Genomic DNA, 22,493 nt, shown 5'->3' on the forward strand with positions numbered 1-22,493 from the left:
ACACAGTTTGAGCACCGAATGCTGGGTCACACTTAAGAAGACCTGCACTACAGGAAGGTCTTCTGGGGCCATTTTATGTGGTGAAATATTCTTCTTTTGCAGAGATAAATTCCAGCATAGATCAAAATGTGCATTTCATCACTTGTGAAGTGCTTCACATGTATTTAATTTATTTTATGGGTGAGGAAGTTGCCGTGTACCTCAGCTTCCCATGAAGTGCCCTGGTGAAAAAGCCAATGCTGTGTGAAATATCTGGGTAGAAACTGAGTAAAGGAGAGATCTGGGGCAGCAGTTTATGCATGAACGTGACAGTACTGGTGAATATGTGTCAGTGTACCCATCACAAGTGCCATTGTTTGTCTGACTGAGACTTCTTCCACCAGAGGATCTCCTCTTTCAACATTTGTTTCCTTCCTCTAGGGAAGGAGGGAGGAGACATAAGGGAGGAGAGAGACTCTGGGCATTCTCTTAAGTTGCATGTGGTCCCAGTCCAGTGTCTGCTTCCTGTTGTTCATTATTCTGCTGAGTGGACCTGCCTTCATTGGCAAAGGTCTCACTCTCTGGAGGCAGCGGTGTGTCTTTCGGGTCTTGTCTGAGAGTAGCTTGTGGAAAAGCATGTCACTTCTGAGACATGAGGCGCATATGCAGGTCAGCAGCATCTCTTGCCCCTCTTCACTCTCTGGCAGGTGTCCAGCCCATGAGAGCTTAGCCAAGGGTAAGATGTTTATGGGGAAAATATGAGGAAGTTTTGAAAATAGCTGAATGATTCTAAGGGGAACCAGATGCTGTGAGGCATGAAGGAACAGAGATACGTATTTGGGAGATTGAGAATGACTCAGGAAAGTGAGGGGAGGTGATCAAAGAGTAAAAAGACAAATTGAGTGGATAACAAATGTAACTGAGGGATACAGAGAGATATCGAGGTGTGTGGTGGCATGGTAGTGGAAGAAATGAGATTAAGCAAGAATCTGGAGGAAGCAATTTAGCAGGAGTGGGAGAAAGGCAGCAAGTCCAAATAAAAACATTACTTCCCACCCCCATCCTCAAAGAGTCTGTAGTGTGTCCACTCTTTAAAAAGCCAACCTTGGACCCAATGGAATGCAACAGCCATTGGCCAGTTGCTAACCCTGCATTTTTCTAGATGGTGGCGAGGGCAGTGGTGGAGCCGCTACAGCTGCTTCTGGAGGAGGCAAATGGTCTAGATTCATTTCAGTCTGGTTTCACATCTGAGTTTGGGACTGAACCAGCCTTTGTTGCCTTGATGGATGACCTTTATCAAGAAAAAGGTAGGGGACTGCAACCCCGCTTCTTTTGCTGCATCTCTCAGCAAGTGATTCTCCTGGCCTGGTTCTGCAGGCTGGTTATTGGGGGCACTGTTCTACAGTGGTTCTGTTCTTACTTGCAGGGTCATGTCCAGAAAGTAGCATGATGGGGAGACTGCTTCTCAGCCCCATGGCAGTATAGAGTCCTGGAGGGCACTCTGTTCTCCCCAGTGCTGTCCAACATCTATATGAAGCCATTGGGAATGGCGGTTTTGGGGCAAGGTCTCATCAGTATGCTGGGGATGCCAAGCTCTGTTTCTCCATTGCATCTGACTCAGGAGAGGCTGTGAAAGAGTGGTGGACTGAATGAGGCCAATAAGATGAGTCTGAACCTTGTGAAGACAGAGGCCTTGTGGGAGAACAGTTCTCACATCCAGGCAAAAGACTAGCTTCCTGTCATGGGTGGGGTTGCACCCCCTCTAAACAAACAGGTCCATACTTTGGGGGTACTCTTTGAGTCAGTATTGTCACTTGAGGCTCAGATTATGGTCATGCCTGAAGGAGCGTCTCCACCCCCACCGTTCAGCCCGGACACTGAGATCCAGCGCCGAGGGCCTTCTGGCGGTTCCCTCATTGCGAGAAGTGAGGCTACAGGGAACGAGACAGAGGGCCTTCTCGGTAGTGGCGCCCGCCCTGTGGAACGGCCTCCCATCAGGTGTCAAAGAGATAAATAATTACCTGACATTCAGAAGACATCTTAAGGCAGCCCTGTTCAGGGAAGTTTTTAATATGTAACGCTGTTCTGTTTTTAACACTGATTGGGAGCCGCCCAGAGTGGCTGGGGAAACTCAGCCAGATGGGTGGGGTATAAATAATAAATTATTATTATTATTATTATTATTATTATTATTATTATTATTATTATTATTTATTATTATTGGGATAACCTGATCTCTCTGGTTTATGCACTGGTAGCCTCAATACTTGATTATTGTAACATGCTGTATGCGGGGCTGCCTTAGTGTCTGGTCTGGAAGCTTCAGCTTGTGGAGAATGCTGCAGTCAACAGTAGTTTGGTGGCAGGAACAGACTACAGTGGTACTTCGGGTTACATACGCTTCAGGTTACAGACTCTGCTAACCCATAAATAGTACCTTGGGTTAAGAACTTTGCTTCAGGATGAGAACAGAAATTGTGCAGTGGCAGCGCAGCCACAGCAGGAGGCCCCATTAGCTAAAGTGGTGCTTCAGGTTAAGAACAGTTTCAGGTTAAGAACGAACCTCCGGAACAAATTAAGTACTTAACCCGAGGTACCACTGTACTGCCAACACATGGCGCTGCTGTTAAAAAGACCCGCCCAGTCTGCAACTGGGTCAAATTAAACAGGGTTTTTGTACTAGTGTACAAATAGCTGAATAACTTATGCCCAAGGTATATTAAGGCCCACCTTACCCTGCATACCCAAGTTGGTCACGAAGGTCATTGTGTGGGGGGAGCACTATTAGTGGTTCCCTATGGGCCAGAAGCATGACATGCCAATGAAGAGCCATGCCTTCAGTGTTGTGGGCCCAACTCTATGGCACTCCTTCCCATATCTGGGGCACTGCCCCTGCTGAGTTTGGACTCCTGGTCAAAAATCTTTAATTTTTGTTTATTGGAGGTTTAATTATGTTTTTAATGTTGTACATTGTATATTTTATTATAAGCCACTTTGAGACCCATGTGGTGAAAAGTGGCACATAGTTTTAACAATAAATGAATGAATAAATATTGCCCTACTTTGGCTTTTCGAGTCCAACTGCTGAGTGGTATGAGAAGAAAACAAGACAAATAAAGGGCAGGCATGTGTAAGATGTTTTGATTTGGGTTGATGAGCTGATAAGTGAAAGGAAGTGATGCTTACAAGCTCTCTACTAGTCTGTTTACTATATGTTTCCAGTAGAATAATTCATCCTTGGGTTTTTATTTAGCTTTTGACAATATCCTCCCGACTTGAGACACCCTATAGTGAGATCAGTATCCCAAAGGGAGTCTGTTGCTCTGGTACTCCTCCCTCACATCCTACTCAGCATGGTCCCAATGTTTATAGTAGAAGAAGCCTGAGTCTCTATTTGAGCAGAGAGTACCTGGATCAAACTAGGTCTAGCCCTGTGGAGCTGGGTCCCAGTTCTCTTCTAAGTGATTGAGATGTGATGTAGTTTATTTACCAGCCATTAAAGCTCAGCTTGGGTAGTTAATTTAGGTGGAACATGTTGATAGGGCTTGGATTGAACGGGCCCCAGAAATGTGGAACATTATTTTTAACATTTACCACCACCCACAGCTGAGAGGGAACAGGCTTTTATTAAAAGAATGTGTGATTAATGATTCACAGACAAAGCTGCAGCTATGAAGGTTATACAATGCAACATGCCCCACATCCACACACACACACACACACACACACACACACACACACACACACTTACTTTCTCTCTCCATATGCAACCCACCACAATAACCAAAGACCAAACCTATCTCTCTGCTTATTATACAGCACTGAAGAAATACCATGGTGATGAGCTTGCCAGCAAAAGATAGGAGGATGGTAGAAATATAGATAAGTGAGGGGATAACTGGTGGCATAGGCACATGTCAAGCAGGAGGATAGGTGATTGACAGAAAGTTGGGTGTCTTAAGTTAAACAGATGGCAGGATGTGAATCTGTGAATGTTGGAGGGAGTTTGAGAGGGTGCATTCCTGTTTAGCAATGATCATATGTGCAATCAATTATCACGTGTAACTGCACAAGCTCATCTTTCATGCCTTCTTACCCTTGTCACACTTTTCCATCTCTCTGTAATCTCTCCTGCTGCCAATAGTCTAAATGTAAACTGTAAGCTTCTCAGGGCAGGGGTCTCTCTCTGTGAAGTGAAGAATACCCTGATGGCACCATAAAAATGCATTATTATTATTTTGTTACAATGACTTGTCTTTGCTTGCTTGAACTGTACAGGGTGTGGATTCAAAACTCAAAAGCATATTCCATATCAGATACCATTAGAAAAGTGTGGCTGTGTTGTCCAATGTTGAATTCATTCTTTCGTATTAAGGACTTGTCTGTGTAGGGAAAAGTGTGAAGCTTGGGTGTACATCACTGCAGACAGTGATTGTATACATGTTTATTTTGCTTCATGTATAAGTACTGTGAAGCTGTGTGTGGACAGGCAGTGAAATGTGTTTGTGCAATAGCCGCATGTGATGTCAACACATGCTTTTTCTGACATGCAGGTTCTTACAGTGTAAGGGTAATGCACAAAGTGGCTTTTAGGGTGTGTGCCTGCTGCTGTTCTATCATGGAATTTAGCAAGGATATAATGCAACGTTTATTTATAATTGGAACCATGGTGTGGAGGGAGACTTGAAGCTTACCCCCCACACTGTGATCCTGATCTGATCAGTGCAGTGCCAGATTTAGGGTGCTGCAGGTGGTTTTCTCTACATGGGGTGCCAAGCTGGGGTGTGTGCAAACATTATGGGTACAGTCACCAAAAGAAATTATTGTGAAAATAAGGCATATTTGGGCAGGGTGGGGTGGGATCTTGTCCTTGCCCAGGGTGCCATATTACCAATGTCTGCCCTTGATCAGAAGCCCTTGGTGCTAACTTCTTTCCACTGTAAATATGTAAGGGGGAAGATTGTGATTACGATGAGGCAAAGGATCAAAACCCTGCCCCCTTGATACCTTGGTGCCAATTTCACTCAGCCCCCATGTGCTGGCCATTTTTCTTTTTTTTAAAAAAAATAATAATTCCATGGCAGGGCCCATCTTGTTTGACTCTGAAAAACAACGGGGTTGCCTAGGGCAAAGAAGTACCGTATTTTTCGCTCTATAAGACGCACCAGACCATAAGACGCACCTAGTTCTTGGAGGAGGAAAACAAGAAAAAAAATATTCTGAATCTCAGAACAGCAAGAGGGATCGCTGCGCAGTGAAAGCAGCAATCCCTCTTGCTGTTCTGGCTTCTGGGATAGCTGCGCAGCCTGCATTCACTCCATAAGACGCACACACATTTCCCCTTACTTTTCAGGAGGGAAAAAGTGAGTCTTATAGAGCAAAAAATACGGTACTTTCTTGGCCAGGGAGAGATTTGATCAAGGACTTCCCACCTCACCCTGTTAATCACTCACCAGCTTTCCTTTCTGTAGAAAAGTGTGTGAGAGACACATTTTGGTGGAATCTGTAGTAAAAGGAAAAAAAAAACACCAAGCAGATTCCACCCCACCCCTCCCAGATACAGCTTTGTTGACCTTTTCTATGAAAGCCAAGCTATCATATATATATATTTGTTTAAATGAAATGTAACATTTATTAAAACATTGTTGTTAACTAGTATACTTCAAGCCAATGTAGCAGCAGCAGCTCAGTCCTGTTGCAATAGCACAGAGGGCTTTCCCTACCACCACAAACCAGAGACCTGGAGAAATCCTGCAGCAAAGTCATTGCCGCAAGAGGGCTTGTATGGCATGGTGTGGTGTAGGGTTGCTTGAGTGTTTGATGTGGGAAGTAGGGTATAAACCCTACCCCCTTGAAGGTCAGTGGGTAGGCCACTGTCGGAGTGAATTGTCCCACTGCAAGGTAAAGGAGAACAAAGTTACGTAAAGGAGAACCCTATAATGTCATGGAGTACTCTCCAGAGATTTTACCCAACTCCATTGCAATATAGTTACACTGAAGAGAGGCAATGAGTTCAAAGGAACTGGGTGCACTCAACAACATGCACCAGTCCCAAGTCACCAGATTCTTCCAATATCAGTGCATGAAATCCTGTAAGTTTAGCTATCTTTCTCCTCTGACTTGCTAGGCGAGTTTGGTCTTGTTTCTGTGCTCCTGAGGTGCAGCTAGGGCTTTCTCACAACAGATCAATAGAGAATGGCAGTGCCAAGTTGTTCTGCATCTGCCCATAAGTTGGTTGCCCTTGAAAGCTTCATAACTGAACTTCCCAACTGTTTTTTGTAAGCAGCCTGAGCTTTAAATTCTCTTTATTATTGCAAGCACTCTATTTAAAAATAGGGTGCTTTGCCAAAACCCAAGTATCACTGTAGCTATTCACAAACCTATTCTGTGTCCATTTTACACATTCTTATGTTGTCTTTCTTTCTCTTCTTATGATTGTTTCCTTGTGTTGTAGATGTAGAGAGCTTGCTTGGTCCTTGCTCATGGTCTTATGATATTACCACTAATCTGCTTCCTCATTTCCCCCTTTGCCTCTCTATTAGGTCCAGCATCTTCAGCCAGCCTCCCCTTATAAACTCATGCATGCTGTTATACATTTCACTGCAGAAGCAGCTGCTTGCTACTGAGCAACTTGGATACTCCCTGCTTAGTTTTCCACATATTTCACTGACTACATTTTCTCTTTGGTTGCAGGATCAGAAAAGGAATTTCCTCAGGATCAACAGGGAAGTGCCATGGAGCTTCGGGGCTCAAGCACGGCCAAACGTCTGGCCACGCTACTCTCAGGTCTGGTGGAATGCATGTGCTTTGCGGGTGTCATTTTTGGATGGGCATCCCTGGTGTACGTCCTCAAGGATATGCACTACTTTGAGGATCTGTGTATGCCTGCAGCTGCCAATCAAACAAGCAATGTCACAGGTAAGATCAGATGGTGGGGGTCTGCTTCTAAAGGGAAGTTCTGAGTTTATACACATACTGGGCTAGTTGGGAGTCACAAACAGCTGTATGGGCAGGACTGCACAACTTGTAATCCCACCAAGCCAAATGCAGACGGTTGTTCATGTATTGTGAACTTCCAGATGCTTGATAACCCTGCTTTTGCAGGCAGCAGAAACCAAGGAGTTTTACCAAGCCTGCGGCAGATAACCATGCATAGCTGGTGGGCTACATTCAGCTTGGTGGGTCACATGTTGAGCAGGTCTGACAATAGGGAGTTAGTTTGGAACTGCACAGAGAGTGGGTGTGAGAGTGTATGAATTATGGCAGAGGTGAGGTGCTCCAGAAGTTGTTGGACTCCTCACTCCCATCAGTCCCAGACATCATGGCCAATGGAGAGGGATGATGGGAGCTGGAGTCCACAAAAGGTCACAGGTTCCCTGCCCCTGAACTCAGGAATGTGTTGAGACATTCATGATGGTTCAGAAGTACCATTGGAGACTGGCTGGTGTGGTCCATACATCATCCCGAGTTATGCCCCTGTTGAGTACAGCACTCATTTTATAGGTTTTCTCACTGTGATGTGAGCACCTCATTGCAGGGATACAAACTTTCCTACCATGCTCCTCTCATGTAGGCTTTGTGGCTTGGAATGGCAGGTTTGGTTCATCTGAAAAAAGGATTTCAGTCTAACATACTGAGTGGCAGCTGGAGCCCATTCTGCCTTAACAGATGTGCTCCTTAGCAAGCACTCCACACTGCAGGCTGGTACACTTGCTTGTAAATAATTCTTGCGTTACATTTTGTGAATGGGTAGACTGCAAAAAGTTCAAGGAACAGAACAGGGAACATTTCGGGATGTGGAGGGAAAGTTGCTGTTTCCATGTCCTGAACTGAAGGCTGGAAGGGGAGCACTGATGTAGGTTCAGTCTAATGCAACACCAAATACTCCCCAGGACATGCCAGGCTTTCAGTGCCAGGGCTCAACCATAGTAATAAAGTGAGTATTTTTAAATACCCACAGGGTGCCCTTTCAAAACATTTAAGTAACTGCAACCATTTCCAGCACTTAAGGAATCTGAGGTTAAGGGCTGTCAAATGAGAAGCTGTGAAACTTTCATCAGGAGGGTTTGATCCTGGCACCTCTCCTTTTGGAAACTGGGTACTGGCTATGAACAATATGGTGCTAGGGGTTTGCTTTGCATGTGGGACAGGGTGTGTTAGGCTGGGAGACATACAGTAGATAAAAATATAAAGTATGTTGAGTCTGAGCTCTGTACACAGTAAATATGTGCTTGGGGGGTTTATACATAGGACTGAATTGCATTAGGGACCATATCTGAATTGTCTGTCCCTTTGCAGACTGCAGGGCTCAGGATGAGCAGTTTTCCCTCATCTTCACCATTGGCTCCTTCATGAACAACTTCATGACCTTCCCAACAGGCTACATCTTTGACCGCTTTGGTACCACAGCAGCACGTCTGCTTGCCATGTAAGTGTTGGGGCACAACCTCTCCTCGTTTTCCCTGCTTGGAGCTCTCTGCCTTTTCTGTGGAACTGAAGCAGGATTGCTAGCGCCTGCCATTAAAGAGCTCCCCTGCCTTTGATAGTCATGTAGTGGGGAGAAACTGGGCAGCAGTGAACTCTTCCACCACCACAGCCCTAAGAAGATGTGAGAAGTAGAACCTGCTGAATTCCACCCTGCAATGCAACACTTAAAATCCTTTATAGATTAAGAGTGAGTAATCCTAGACTGAAGTAAGTTCACTCTCTGAAACTTGATTCAGGGACTGAAGTGTTCTGGAGGGTGGGTCCTAGGGTGACTACTCACATTGCATCACCAAAAGAGGAGCAAAGCAGACACAAATCTGCACAAAAATTCCCCAACATTTATTTATCATTTAAAATGTGATGCCTACCTGTAGTCTGAAGTGGTTCAGGCCACTCTTACTGTCTGTTCTTCCAGTCCCTTTTTTAGGTGGGATGGGTGGAGTCCCAAACACTTGACATATGCTGGGCAGAAAGGAACTGTGATGGTCAGAAATTCACTTCTATGCACATTTCTATCCATCCCTCCTGCCTGATTCTTTCCTTATCTTCCACCCATGCTCTTGTACATGCTGTCAGACAGCTAGAATGATAAAATGCCTGTTATCTTTAACAGCCCAGACTGCCTCCATATGAGTACTGAGAAGTTCCTCTTGACTTAATACTAATCTTCACATAACTCTAATAAACAGCTTGCTGCTCCTGTCAAGGGGGAGGTTATACCCAAGGGAGGAAGGTCAGAAACTTTTGCTAGTTTTTGCATGAGGCCTCTGCATACAAAACATCAGCCTCCCTCTTATGTAATAAATGAACAGGATATGTAACCGAGTACACATGCATGCACATTTTTAGTTTGCATTGACGTTTTCAGTTTCTGAAAGACAGTGTCTTCGTCTCCTCAAATTTAAAAAAGTTTGACTGAAGCAGTGAAGGGGAGAGCAGGCTGACTGGGGATAGATAGGGACTCACAGGATGAGCTGGAAGTATTAGAAAAGTAACTAGCAGCTGTCCATGGCTTGGAGGGCCTATTCGTAAGACTCCTTGAGACTGTGGCAGCTGCAGTTTTTCATCTGGCAGCTCTGACTTCTATTTGGGCTGTGTACAGAACTAGCTGCATAGCAAGTGTGCAGGCATGTGCTGGACACAGATTGGCTAGGCTGTGGGCAACAGGTATAACTGCTCCTGGTCTTTTTTTTAAGATGGAAATTGGAAACTTTTGACATTTTTTTACCTAGCTGCATTTGAATTTGTAGCAGTTTTCACACTGAAACCACTGAGCCTTCCACCACTCAGGGCTTCAAAACCCATCTAATTTCTCCACCTTGAGGGTGGGGAATAGAAGTGCTGTGCTTCTTGAGTCAATATTACCTGAAATAAAATCTGAAATGCCCGTATACTTCACTTGTGTGGGGAACTTGGTGCATCCATGAAATGCACACAGTTCACCCTTCACAAACAAGGGCCTGAGCCGATGTTTCAGGGAAGATGACAGGTTGTTCTAAACTCCCTGTCAGTTGACAGTGACAGGAGAACAGGGAGACAATGATGCTTCCCCCTCTCTTGCACCATAAAATAACTGGGTGTGGTGTAGTTATCAATGGAAATGACTGGCAAGTGATTTAGGGCAGACAAAATAAAATGATTCTTCGCACGGCACATAATTCATATATGAAACTCACTGCAGAACATGCTGATTATACACAGCACTTCTGCCCAAGTACATTTTAGCTTTGAATCGAACCAATCAAACCCCTGGTGATCATGCCAAATTGTGGGGAGGGCAGTTTCTGGGATGGGAGGTTAGTGAGCCTACAGCAGTGAGGTGTCAATATTCAATCTAGCCCTAGTTACAGATAGGTAGCCGTGTTGGTCTGCCATAGTCAAAACAAAAAAATTCCTTCCAGTAGCACCTTAAAGACCAACTAAGTTAGTTCTTGGTATGAGCTTTCGTGTGCAAGCACACTTCTTCAGATACACAGTGTATCAGTGTATCTGAAGAAGTGTGCTTGCACACGAAAGCTCATACCAAGAACTAACTTAGTTGGTCTTTAAGGTGCTACTGGAAGGAATTTTTTTGTTTCAATCTAGCCCTGTTATCTGATACAGATTTTATGTATGATCAGCTGCAAACAGGGAGCCCTTTGCAGTGCCTGTTCTTTGAGCTAGATACCCAAGTGAAGCAATGTTTATGCCAGCCTATGAGGCAGGAAGTCCAAGGGTTCCTATGACCACACGCAGGAAGCTAGTATTTGCTGTGGCTGCAGTTTGTGAGGTTCCTTAACTGGCTGGGCGTATTAATGGAGTGGGCAAAGTCATGCAGCTCATGTGAGTGAACTGATCAGCCATGTGGGCAGGAGAGTAGTGCTGAGGTGGCTCTTTTGGGTCCTTGCCCTCTTTCCTCGCAGGGCACGAGGCCAACTAAGCAGAGCTGTGGAAATGTTTTCCTAACCTGGTGTTATCTGCTTGGTGTTATCTAGTACAAAAAAAAATGTTAATGGGTGCAGCATTCCAAAAACATCAGAAGACTCCCCAAGGAATCAGCAGGGGAGGATATGGTTAAAATTGTTTCTCCACAGCTGCTCAAGTTCCAATAGTTATCACCCACCCAGTGCCATTTGCCTTTTTAAAAAGAAGAACCTGTATATTAGAGACAGAAGACAAACATAAACTTTCATGTAGATTGTCTATCAGTATCTGAACTAAAGCTAAACTAGAGTTAATGCTCATTCACATTCTCATGTGGGTGGGTATAAGTAATAAATCATCATCATCATCATCATCATTCTTTCTCTCATAACCCTAAACAAAAATGGAGGACAATTTTTAATGATCCAACCAGAGGCGGATCTTGGGGTCTCAAATTTCAGTGGCACCCTGTGTGACACCAAAATTCGGTGCCTCTTGCACTCCATTGTAAATCCTAGTTGTGGTGTCCTCGGCAGCGCCCCTAAAACTCCACACCCAGTACAACAGAACTAGTCACACTCCCCTAAATCTGCCCCTGGTCCAACTGCCTCCAGGCTGCGCCTTTGCCTGAGTCTCTCCTCTTTTCTAATTTCAGTTTCTATTCTGTTCCTCAGCATGGTTTCCTTCATCTTTTCCCCACCAATCTATTTCTATTTTCAAATGATCTCTCAATTCCAACCTCCATCTTACTGATTCATCTTTCTTCCTCCGATGCCCATGGCTCCCACAGCTGCCTGCCTGTCTACCAAAAGGATGGGAAGCTGATGGATGCTCACTGTGTCTGATGGGGGATGAAGGGAGGAAGTAGTTCACCTTGCTGCCCACGTGTCCGCAGCCCAGTGCCCATTTGGTAGCTTAGGGCATCTCTTTGTCTTCCAGATCTGCCTACACCACTGGTACTCTCCTCATTGCATTTTCCTCAGCAGGTGAGTGTTCCTGGATGAAGAGCTGGGCTTATTTAGGTAGATTTGTAGGGGTACAAATTATGGACACAATAGTTCCAGTGTTAGGCTTGAAACTGTTGGGAACTGTTGCTGTTGTCCTTCAGAACAATCAAAGACATGATACTATGTTATGTTGAAAGCTGGGTCAGCTTGATGCAGAGTTGTATATGTGAAAACACCCATCCAGTGCATCTGGTGGGGTAGAAATGGTTTTAACATATACCTAATTAAATACATTTTGTATGGCTTTGTGTGGAGGAGCAAAAGATGACTGGGTGGGTCTTCATATGGGGAAGGGGTGGGTGGGTGGGTGTCTGTCTGTAGTGCGGACATGAGTTTTAGAAGTGTGCCTTAGCAACACCTATAATCAAGGGATGGCTGTAAATGTGGAAGAGAAAGGGTGTGTGTGTGTTAAGTACACATGTATGATGTGATGTACAAGAGTTTCAATGTCTATATCAATGGCTGCAGGGAGAGATAAATCATGCTACTATAGCTCTCCATCTTGAGAGACGTTCAGTCTTTGTGTGTTGCTAGATAGCTGTCAGTCCAATATTATTATTATTATTGCTAGTGTAGGTCTCCCAAAATTATGCTGGATCCTCCAAATATTTCTAAAGATTGGAAAGGGGAATCATATGAGGTGGGATCTTAACTACAATCTATATTTGTAGTAAGTTCCTATTTTGCCTCTTTCCACACACTCCTGGCATGTTGTGCTAGTCTTTCTCAAATGCTGAACACGAAAAAGCAAGTGAACTGGATTCATCCTTCCCATTGCTGCATTCTGAGCCCCCTGAGCTGGCATAGAAATTTAGAATAGCACAGTGTGCTGCCCTGTATTAATATGTTGACTGGAGAATTGTAGGAAGAGATGGCTTGAGGAGTACGAGTTCCTTTTGTTGCACTGGAATGTCTTATTTTTCAGTACTGAGCTGCTTCTGTGTGCACACACCAGCAAGATTGTAAGGAGAAAAAAGAAATTTAGGATCAAAAGTAGAGGAGAATGCAGCACTAGGACTTCTGTTTCATTTGTCAGGATGACTAATATTCTCTCCTTACTCTGGCAAATTAACAAGGTGATAACAAGGCTTTCAGACATTTTGGGGCCAGATAAACAAAGAAGGAAAAAGAGGGAACCAGTAAAGCAGAGGCTGGGTACTTCTTTCCTTTCCTTGGATGGGGTTCCTACTTCATGCTAGATAATACTTAATTGCAAGTTTCTTTGTATTTCTAATTTAATCGCTAAAGGCTGATTGGGGATGTGAACCTAGGTCTTCACAGCCAAAGTTCAACATGCTAATTATTACAACTTTTCTGACTCACTTTTCTATTATTGCCAACTGGTCCTAATAATTTGGGCATTGTGCTATGTACTGCTGCACTGTGTGTGTGTGTGTGTGTGTGTGTGTGTGTGTGTGTGTGTGTAATATATCTAGGGGGATGTTGCTATAGGGCAGGGGTGGCCAACTCCCAAGGGACTGCAATCTACTCAGAGTTAAAAACTGGCAGTGATCTACCCCCTTTTTGGGGGTTCAGGTTGAAGTTGCTGAGCTTTTTTTAGGGAGGAGGAAGGTCCGTTTTCAGGGGTTGTTGATCTTCTTTGGGGGGAGCCAGTTATCTACCGGTGATCTACCACAGACATCCAGTGATCACCATCTACCTGTTGGACATGCCTGCTATAGGGATTGTTATGAGTTCCTGCAGTTCAAAGTTTGCAGTGGCACCACTGCTTAGAGTGATGTGATGCCCAGCTGTGTCTTGTTTTATGAGCATGGTAGGCCTCTGTTGCTGATATGCCCTTCCATCAATTTTTCTTCCGGTACAGCCACTGCGCTGATGCTGTTCCCAGCAGTGACGTTTCTCTCTGTCGGTGGGATCCTCTTTATCCTCACCAACATGCAGGTTTGATGCTCTTCCCTCACACATCCTAATGGGGAGGGAGCTGGGAGAGGAAATTCTTTACAGGAGAACCTTTGGGGCACCCTGTCCCTGCCTCCATACTCTAACATATTAAAGTTCACCGGCAACTAGGCCCTTTGGCTGTGATCTGCTGATCCCCTCCAGGAAAGTAGTCAATTTGCTTTGAGATCTTATTTGTCTCTCCAGGTTGGGAATCTGTTTGGAAAACACCGCTCAACCATCATTACCCTCTACAATGGGGCCTTTGACTCTTCCTCTGCAGTTTTTCTTGTCATCAAGGTTAGTGACTGTTTCCTAAAGAATTAAAAATTGCCACACTTAGGAAAAACAAGCACCAGAATCCTGTGTTGTGGGCTTTCCTCCTAAGAAATGATGTGTGTTATGACAGTGCTTCTTCTTCCTCTAAGATGTTGAGTCAGCAGCCTAGTCATAGAACCCTCAGAAATTTCACAGGAAAGGGAAGTTTGGACTCAAGCATCGCCACCTTTTTGTCCCACCTAACTTAATAGCATTGATTGAGCCACTGGCTAGCTCTTGAATAGCCTGAACTGGCAACTGGTTTGGACACTGAAAGAAAGAAAGAAACAGTCCAGGATGGGAGATGATGGGGGGAAGGGAGGAGGAAAGATAGTGATTTAAGTGGGTGGGGGGAGAAGAATGAGGAAAAATAGGAAGACAGGAAAACAGGTGGATGGAGAAAGATTTTGAGATTCCAAAAGGTCCCAACTCCAGTAGATACATTTTCAACCTCTCTGGTCAGAAAAATTCTACAACTCTCTGACATCATGTGATATGTCTTTCTTATTGAACATCTGGGTGTCTGCATGGATAGAATTGGCAAGTGCTAGGTATCTTATTCCTCTAATCTTTGGGGGCTTCTAAATTGGATTAACTCTCAACATTTAACAGCAAGAACATATGCAACACATTTGTCTCCTCATCCCCACCTGATTAATTTTCCACTTACATAATGATAAAAAACACTTCCTTTAGAAGCTGTTGTATTATGCTTGTACCGTAGATAAGCTAACCCATGCCTTTTCAAGAGCATTAGAGTAGCAAACTGCTGGTCACTTTGCTGCAGGACATTGAAGAATTAAGTAGGCTGCTTGTAGTGACCCTGAGACAATTCGAGACTATTAATCCGATAAGTAGCTAAATTGTATGTGAAGGGTCATCCTTGTGCTTTCAGCTAATTCCTGGTTAGGTCATAGCTGAAGGTCAAGGCCAAATAATAAGATATGGCACAGTCACCTGTCTTGTTATTCCAACACTCTTTGTCTTCCCTGTGAAAACCAGCACGGGGCAGCTGTGAGCTAGACTCAGTACACAACATACATTGAAAGCACAATCAAAGCAGATTTCCCCCCTCCTAAAGAACACTGGAGGCTGTAGTTTAACCCTCAAAGAGCTATAATTCGCAGCATCTTTAACAAACTACAGTTCTCAGGATTCTTGGGGAATCCACTTGGAGTGTTCTTGAACTGCAAGAAGATCAAACCTATCCATTCTGAAGGAAATCAGCCCTGAGTGCTCACTGGAAAGACAGATCCTGAAGCTGAGGATCCAATATTTTGGCCACCTCATGAGAAGAGAAGACTCCCTGGAAAAGACCCTGATGTTGGGAAAGATGGAGGGCACAAGGAGAAGGGGACCACAGAGGACAAGATGGTTGGATAGTGTTCTCAAAGCTACCAACATGAGTTTGACCAAACTCTGCAGGAGGCAGTGGAAGGCAGGAGGGCCTGGCGTGCTCTGGTCCATGGGGTCGGACACGACTAAACAACTAAACAACAACAACAACAACAACAACAACAACAATGCCGCCTTGATCATAATGGGAGAGAAGCTGTTCAACCTTTTTTTTTTCTTACTGGCATTTGTCTACTCCAAATATCCTCCAGCCGCTATTCTCCTGCAGAGGAACACTCTTTCCTTCATAGGTGGGAGGACTGCTGGATGGGGCAGCAATTTTGAGTGGGCAAGCAGGAAGAAGGGAAAAGGTTAAACACCCTCTTCCATTCATCCTCTTAAACTCATAATGCTCTGGACTATTTTTCAGTAAAGATAACAAATACACCATGGGGGGGGGGAATGCATCTGCTTGATGCATCTTGTTTGGCTCTGAGTCCTGTGTCTTCAGCTAGTCAGGGACTCAGCAACTCAATTTCAATGTGTGATCACAACATTTCACCCAGGGATAGCCAGTAGGCTTTTCAGAGGTCATTAGACTGCGGCTCCCATCAGCATCAAGCACCATGGCCCAATGCACAGGGATAGGGGGAGTTGTAGGGTAAATAAGGATATCCTAGATGTTTTTGCACCACGTGGATATCCTCATTTACCATTTGCCTTCGACTTATTGGCCAACTTTGATTTTCTCAATTGGGTCTTTCTGTAGAATCTCATATAGCCCAAAGCTTCCTGACTGGATTCCTGGAGATACTGTATGTGCAATACTTAACATCAACATCATAGGCCCCCTACACCGGTGGAAGACAGTCTCTGTGCTGTTAGTAATAACAGTTGCCTCTTTTCACCAGTTTCATTAAGACTGTTCAGATATGCATTGAGCTAAGGGATCACCATTTTCTGTAGAGAGAGCACATGAGCCACCACACAGAAAGCAGCAGGCAGCACTCCTGATGACACAAACCAAAATCCAGCCACATGAGGACAGAGAATATGGGGATGTAGTGAAAGCAGAGGAAGGGTGCAGTATCCTAAGCGTGATTTCAGCTAAGAGGAAGCAGGGCTATAGTTAGCGTGGAAGACGTCAGCTCACAAGGGTTCTATTTCCAGCTGTGGTTCAGCATTGTATATGCATGTGACCATGTTGCTTCTCAGGACACAGGTGGCGCTGTGGTCTAAACCACAGAGCCTAGGGCTTGCCGATCAGAAGGTTGGCGGTTCGAATCCCTGCGACGGGGTGAGCTCCCATTGCTCAGTCCCTGCTCTTGCCCACCTAGCAGTTCGAAAGCACGTCAAAGTGCAAGTAGATAAATAGGTACCACTCCAGCGGGAAGGTAAAGGGCATTTCCGTGCGCTGCTCTGGTTCACCAGAAGCGGCTTAGTCATGCTTGCCACATGACCTGGAAGCTGTATGCCGGCTCCCTTGGCCAATAAAGCGAGATGAGCGCTGCAACCCCAGAGTCGTCCACGACTGGACCTAATGGACAGGGGTCCCTTTACCTTTATGTTGCTACTCAAATCCATGTTTCTGAGAGCATGGTCATGGCAAAACTGTGCTCTAGGAAGGGAATGTGAGGCATGATTTGCTGATGGTGGTTTATTGTACTTAGGCACGGTGTCTGGAAGCACTGTGCTATCTATTGTTATGAGGAAGTAAGGTTTTTCAAGAAGTACATTTTTATTGTGTTTTCCCCCTATTAAACACTACACATTAAATGCAGACACATTTTGATATCGCATATAATTTGGCTCTATTGTGATGACATGCAGAAGCTGCTTAGAAACAGTAGCTGGGCCTGGGGAATTCTATAAAAAAGATCAAATCAAATTGAGTGACCAGATAAATCTGTTATGCAAATGAAAGAATGAGCCTGAGAGCTAGTGACTGGTCCAAGGCATTTTGGTGTCTCAGGTGGAGATTCATCATAATTAAAAATAGAGCACAGTCCACCAATACGTTTACCTGTTCAAATGAATGGGAATTGCAGAAGAGATGCAGTAGTGCTGCTTATGTTGAATTGTACCCTGTGGGTTGGATCTGTCTCCCACTCTTAAAAGACAGGCAGATAATCTGCTACATGAGCCCAAAGCCAAGCAAGCAAGCAATCTGTGCACTACACAGATTACAGTCAATGCAGAGCTTGGCTAACTCAAGTTTGTGCTATTTGTCTACAGCTGCTGTATGAACAAGGCCTCTCGCTGAGAACCATGTTCCTCTTCATGTCTGCTTGCAGTGCCTGGCACTTGATCCGTACGTTTTTTCTGATGCCCCGCAGCCATATTCCATATCCACTGCCCCCAGGATATACATATGGGTAAGCAGCACTTGCCTGTACTTCAGTCTGATACACAGCTCTCTCCCCTGTGTGCCCTCGCTAAGATCCTGAGCCCCTTTCTATCTCCTTCCCTTCCTTCCTTCCTTCCTTCCTTCCTTCCTTCCTTCCTTCCTTCCTTCCTTCCTTCTTCAAGCTCGCAAAGTGCTGCCTAAAACCCTGGTGGTGGTAGAAGAAAGAAGCTATCCCCAGTGGGTTCCATCCACTGTTATTTTTAAAAGACAGTTCCGCTTTCTGAATGCTTCTTCAGGCAGGCACAGTGCTCTGGGATTCGTATAGGGTTGCCAACTCTTCAGGGACCACTGTAACCATACTGCTTGATTGGCAGGTGATGTTTATATCCATGATGAGAAAAGCTTCATCTGTAGGCTTTCTTCACGTGCTGCTATTAAAGATAAAAGAGCTGTTTAACAGCTTCTTCTGCCCAATCGATAAAGATAGGATTCACACCCTGCACAGTTTTTACTGTGGCTGTCTCCCAACATCACCATCCCAAGCTCCATTGGGGGAAAAACACCAGTTTGGAGAACAGCTCAGGTGCCATTTTGTAGCATCTTCAGAAAAGCCTTAATTAAACAGCATCTGCATGGCCTTCATTGAAAGGATGCAGGAAATATAGTCCAAAGTGAACCCATTGTTTCAGGATGCCTGCAGTTGAGGCAGGTATCCCTAAGACCCCAGACCTCTGCATGCTTAGTTGGAAATTTACATTGACATAAGGGCCAAACTACACAGCAAGCAAATACATGTTGACTACAGCCCTTTTTGAAGCAGTAAAGCCTGGGGGGGGGGGGGTGATCCAGAGTAGAGAAGCCTCTGATGGGAAGATGCTCAGCCTTTTTCCCACCTGCCCTTTTTCTGCCCCAAATTACCCCCTGGAGCAAATTCCCTCCCCTGTAGGGTTTTAAACACATATTCCCTCCCTCCTACCATTTCTATGCTCCTGATTGTTCTCCCTGAAAGCAGCATTGCCTCTTCGAAAAGGTTCACTGGGCTATAGTTAAACCTGTTTGCGTGCAATATGTCATTTAGCCTTAAATCTCTATGGAACTCACTCCCAAGTAAGTTTGTAGAGGACTCCCATCCTAAACTGGTGAGCAGTGAACTGGTTTGGGATGAAACTTCCCATTTCTCACCACTATCAAATAAGAAAACTGAAGGAATGAAGAGAGAGAGGAATGTTGTTGGCTCAAACACATGGTGAAAGCATTTGCTGCAATAGAGAGAAACTAATCTGAGGCTGAGTTCTCAGTTTCCTGTACTCCTTTTCTCTTATATGTTGAATCATCCATTTATAGTTTATGCATTTAATGGCAATTTCTATTTACTTGTCGTTATGATCAATGCCATTGTGATTTTGTGCCTTTCTGTCATGGTGCATCATCTGAAAGAACAAATAAATTGTATTTGTACCGCCCTGTCTTTCTCACTTTGCACATGTGGAACTTGGGTTTTCATTCTTTGTATGGGAAATAAGTCCCCAGGATACCAGTCATATTAATTGTGTCTGCAGAGTGAGCTGTCACAAGAGGTCCCGTTCGTATCGCACCTATGAGGAGCAACGTAGCCCCAAAGTCCTGGATGAGAATGATGCAGAGGACTCGGATAATCTGCATGCTGACCCAGCACTCGAAGAAAATTCCACCAACAAAGGGCTTGTTGGCATAGGTAGGGGCTGAGACCGGTTCCAAGGTTGGTGGTTAGAGATTCTAGCTGGGCCTTAATATTGGATGGGAATGTTGCATTTGGGAAAATATGTTTAAAAATAGAGTAAATCTGCTGCAAAGTAAGTGCAGTTTATGGGGGCTTGAGGGTGTCAGATATACCTTTCACTTGGCATTTGTTCCAAGAAGAGGTTCTGTGTGCATTTATGTGTTTCTGTAGTCAGGCTCATATACCTCATTTCTGACCCTCAAATGTCTGAAAGTGCTGTGTTTAGCAGAGCCAGTGAGCAAGCGGGGATTCAATACCAGGGACCTCAAGAGTCAAGTCAGTTCCTTTAACCCTTCTTAATCCTACCCAGTGCCGGATTTACTAAACAAGCTATAGTTTAGGGCCCCACCCTCTTGGGGCCCCCCAAAAAATTAAAGAAAAAAAACCTGGATGTACATTTCCAAAATATAATATAAAAAACAAATAAAATAAAACCTACATATAGCAACAGTGTTTTGTGTTGTGTAGGCTCCTATGATGTAAATAATGGGCCCCGCCTGCTATATAAAGGGCCCCATTACCTTCAGTAGCTTAGGGCCTTATCAAACCTATATCCGGCCCTGATCCTACGCACCCACCCCTGCACTACTAGTAATTCACAGGCAGTCATCTATGCTCATCATTCCTGCTAGAGAATAAGACCTCAAGTCTTCTGAAGCATCACAGTCAGCTATTCCTTTTTGGGTGGGCAGGCAAGCAAGCAAGCAGGAAGAGTTAACTAATTTGTTTGCTCTTAGTGGTTTTCCCCAGGGCATGTGAATTAATGACTGGAAGATTTCAGCCATACTTAATCATGTTTATCCATAGCATCACTACTGACAAAATGTAAGTCCTATACCAGAACCAGCTTCGCATGCCCATTTTTTACCCCTGGGTGAGAGATTCTCTAGGCCTCTGCATGGGGAGATAATTGCTTAGAAGCCCTCATGAAAACCAATGGATGTGCATTTGATTTGTGCCTCGAAAGGGCTCTCACTTTGGTATGACTGTCAGCAGTGAAATAGTAGCAAGGTAATGTGTGACATAAAGATCATTTCGGATTTTACACATGCCTCCTGTCCCCTCTTTTTGATTTATTTAGGAGATGCTGAGACTGCAGCAAACCTCAAGGCTCCAGCTGTTGTTTCCTTCTGGAGCTGTGTCTTCTCCAGACTGTTTTTTTGGCATCTGGTGTGGCTGTCGGTGATGCAGCTGCGCCACTATCTCTTCATTGGCACCCTCAACCCCATGCTGACACAGCTGGCTAAGGGAGACGCCACCCTTGGTAAGGAGAGTATTGGGAAAGGGGCAGGGAACCATCGGGTGGGGATTAAGAGGTTCTCTTGTTTGCAGAATAATCTCCCTCCCTTTGCTGTCACCCGCAGTATAAACATTCAGGAGGAATTTTAAAACATTTCTGTCCACCCACACATTTGATAGCTGAAAAATACTCTTCTTGGGAAACTTTATTTTAATTTTTGACATTTTATTATGTTTTTATATGTGTTGGAAGCTGTCCAGAGTGGCTGGGGCAACCCAGCCAGATGGACGGGGTATAAATAATAAAATTATTGTTGTTGTTATTGAAATTATTATCTATGAGGCTATGTGTCTGTTTTTAAGTGTTTTTATTACTTTATTTTAAACTATGTTGTATTGATGCTGTTTCTTGCCCCCCTGGGCTCTTTTGGGATAATTTAGCCCCAAATTTATGATATGTAAGAAACAAACAAAAATATGTGTGTGGAGATGGATAAGAGTTATTGGGTGAGATCCAACTAAGCCATAGCCATAGTAGACCCAGGGAAATCAGTGGACCTAAATCTATTGTTTGCAATGGGTTTATTCTAATTATGGCTAACATTGGGTCTTGCCCTTTGTCTTGGGGCAGGTAGACTAGAAGAGTGTAGAAGGGGAAAAACACACTATGAGAGATGTTTTGTAATTGGGATTAATAAATTGAATTATTGTGCACCTAAGGAAGGTTTCCATCGAAACCTGTTGGGCTTTTCTCTGTTCCATCAAAGTTCCATATACAGTATAGCCAACTTAAGTTCTGTCAGACCCTCCAAATATCCATATTTTCCAGGGACGTCACTGATTTAGAGAAGACGTCCCAGTTCCTGATTTGATCCCAGAATGCCCCACTTTTCCTTGGGATGTTCCTCTATTCATTGGAGAAATGTTGGAGAGTATGGAGTTACCTGACCCCCACAAGTTATCTGAAGGCAATCCTGTACGGAGAAGTTTTTTTAATGTTTATTTTTTATATGTTGGAAGCTGCCCAGAGTGGCTGGGGCAACCCAGTAAGAAGTGTGGGGTATAAATATTAAAATTACCAGTATGGAATGGGATGTCCCTATTTTCATCGGAGAAATGTTGGAGGGTATGTTATGTTTAAAGTAGAGCTCTTGAAATGAATGGACCTAAATTAGTTGTACTCATTCATTGCAATGAGTCTACGCTAAATATGACTTAATGGTGGATACAGCCCACAGAATTTCAGTACAATTTTGAGGCATGCCTCCATTTTCAGTCTCTTGTGTTTGGTGCTGCTGACTCCCTTTTCTCTCACCATGAGAGGAAGGCCATCTTGTCTCAGCAGGTCTCTTGACTTCAGGAAAAAGCTGCTGAAATAGAATTAAAATGGTGTTGTAATGACTTAGCTAAATAGCTGTGCCAGGAGACTGCCCTGGCTAGGAGTTGAGGGGAAGCCCCTCCTGATGGTGATAGTCTTCCTATTGAGAAAGAAGAGGTAGTTCTTGAAATTTTTTTGCTTGGAACTACTGGAGAACTAGGGACATGGGTGGTGCTGTGGGTTAAACAACAGAGCCTAGGACTTGCTGATCAGAAGGTCAGCGGTTTGAATCCCCGCGACAGGGTGAGTTCCCGTTGATCGGTCCCTGCTCCTGCCAACCTAGCAGTTCGAAAGCACGTCAAAGTGCAAGTAGATAAATAGGTACTGCTCTGGCGGGAAGGT

The 22,493-nt window shown here is 44.4% G+C and overlaps 1 protein-coding gene and 1 long non-coding RNA gene across 13 annotated transcripts in view; one reads left to right on the forward strand and one right to left on the reverse strand.

Moving 5' to 3' along the window:
• Window positions 1-22,493, forward strand: part of SLC43A3 (solute carrier family 43 member 3) — a 43,651-nt gene that overhangs the window by 17,062 nt on the left and 4,096 nt on the right. For 8 of the 12 annotated variants that reach the window (XM_083514043.1, XM_083514050.1, XM_083514051.1 and 5 more), the window contains 8 exons: window positions 6,673-6,897; window positions 8,278-8,407; window positions 11,809-11,855; window positions 13,702-13,778; window positions 13,983-14,075; window positions 17,664-17,803; window positions 19,335-19,489; window positions 20,616-20,798. In XM_083514043.1, the coding sequence (XP_083370169.1) occupies window positions 6,714-6,897; window positions 8,278-8,407; window positions 11,809-11,855; window positions 13,702-13,778; window positions 13,983-14,075; window positions 17,664-17,803; window positions 19,335-19,489; window positions 20,616-20,798 (1,009 nt within the window). In that variant the 5' untranslated portion in view covers window positions 6,673-6,713. Of the gene's footprint in view, window positions 1-507; window positions 716-1,141; window positions 1,287-6,672; window positions 6,898-8,277; window positions 8,408-11,808; window positions 11,856-13,701; window positions 13,779-13,982; window positions 14,076-17,663; window positions 17,804-19,334; window positions 19,490-20,615; window positions 20,799-22,493 lie in introns of those variants that run through there. The other 4 variants (XM_083514041.1, XM_083514046.1, XM_083514045.1 and 1 more) reach the window with 4 other exon arrangements.
• On the reverse strand, window positions 5,588-10,313 carry LOC310687769. Its single transcript, XR_014516585.1, has 2 exons — window positions 8,835-10,313; window positions 5,588-5,873 (listed from the first exon to the last, which is right to left on the reverse strand). It is a non-coding gene; the product is annotated as an uncharacterized lncRNA (long non-coding RNA).

Source organism: Podarcis liolepis, assembly GCF_965112155.1.
Source record: "Podarcis liolepis genome assembly, chromosome: 1".
In the NCBI taxonomy this organism is placed as follows: Eukaryota; Metazoa; Chordata; class Lepidosauria; order Squamata; family Lacertidae; genus Podarcis; species Podarcis liolepis.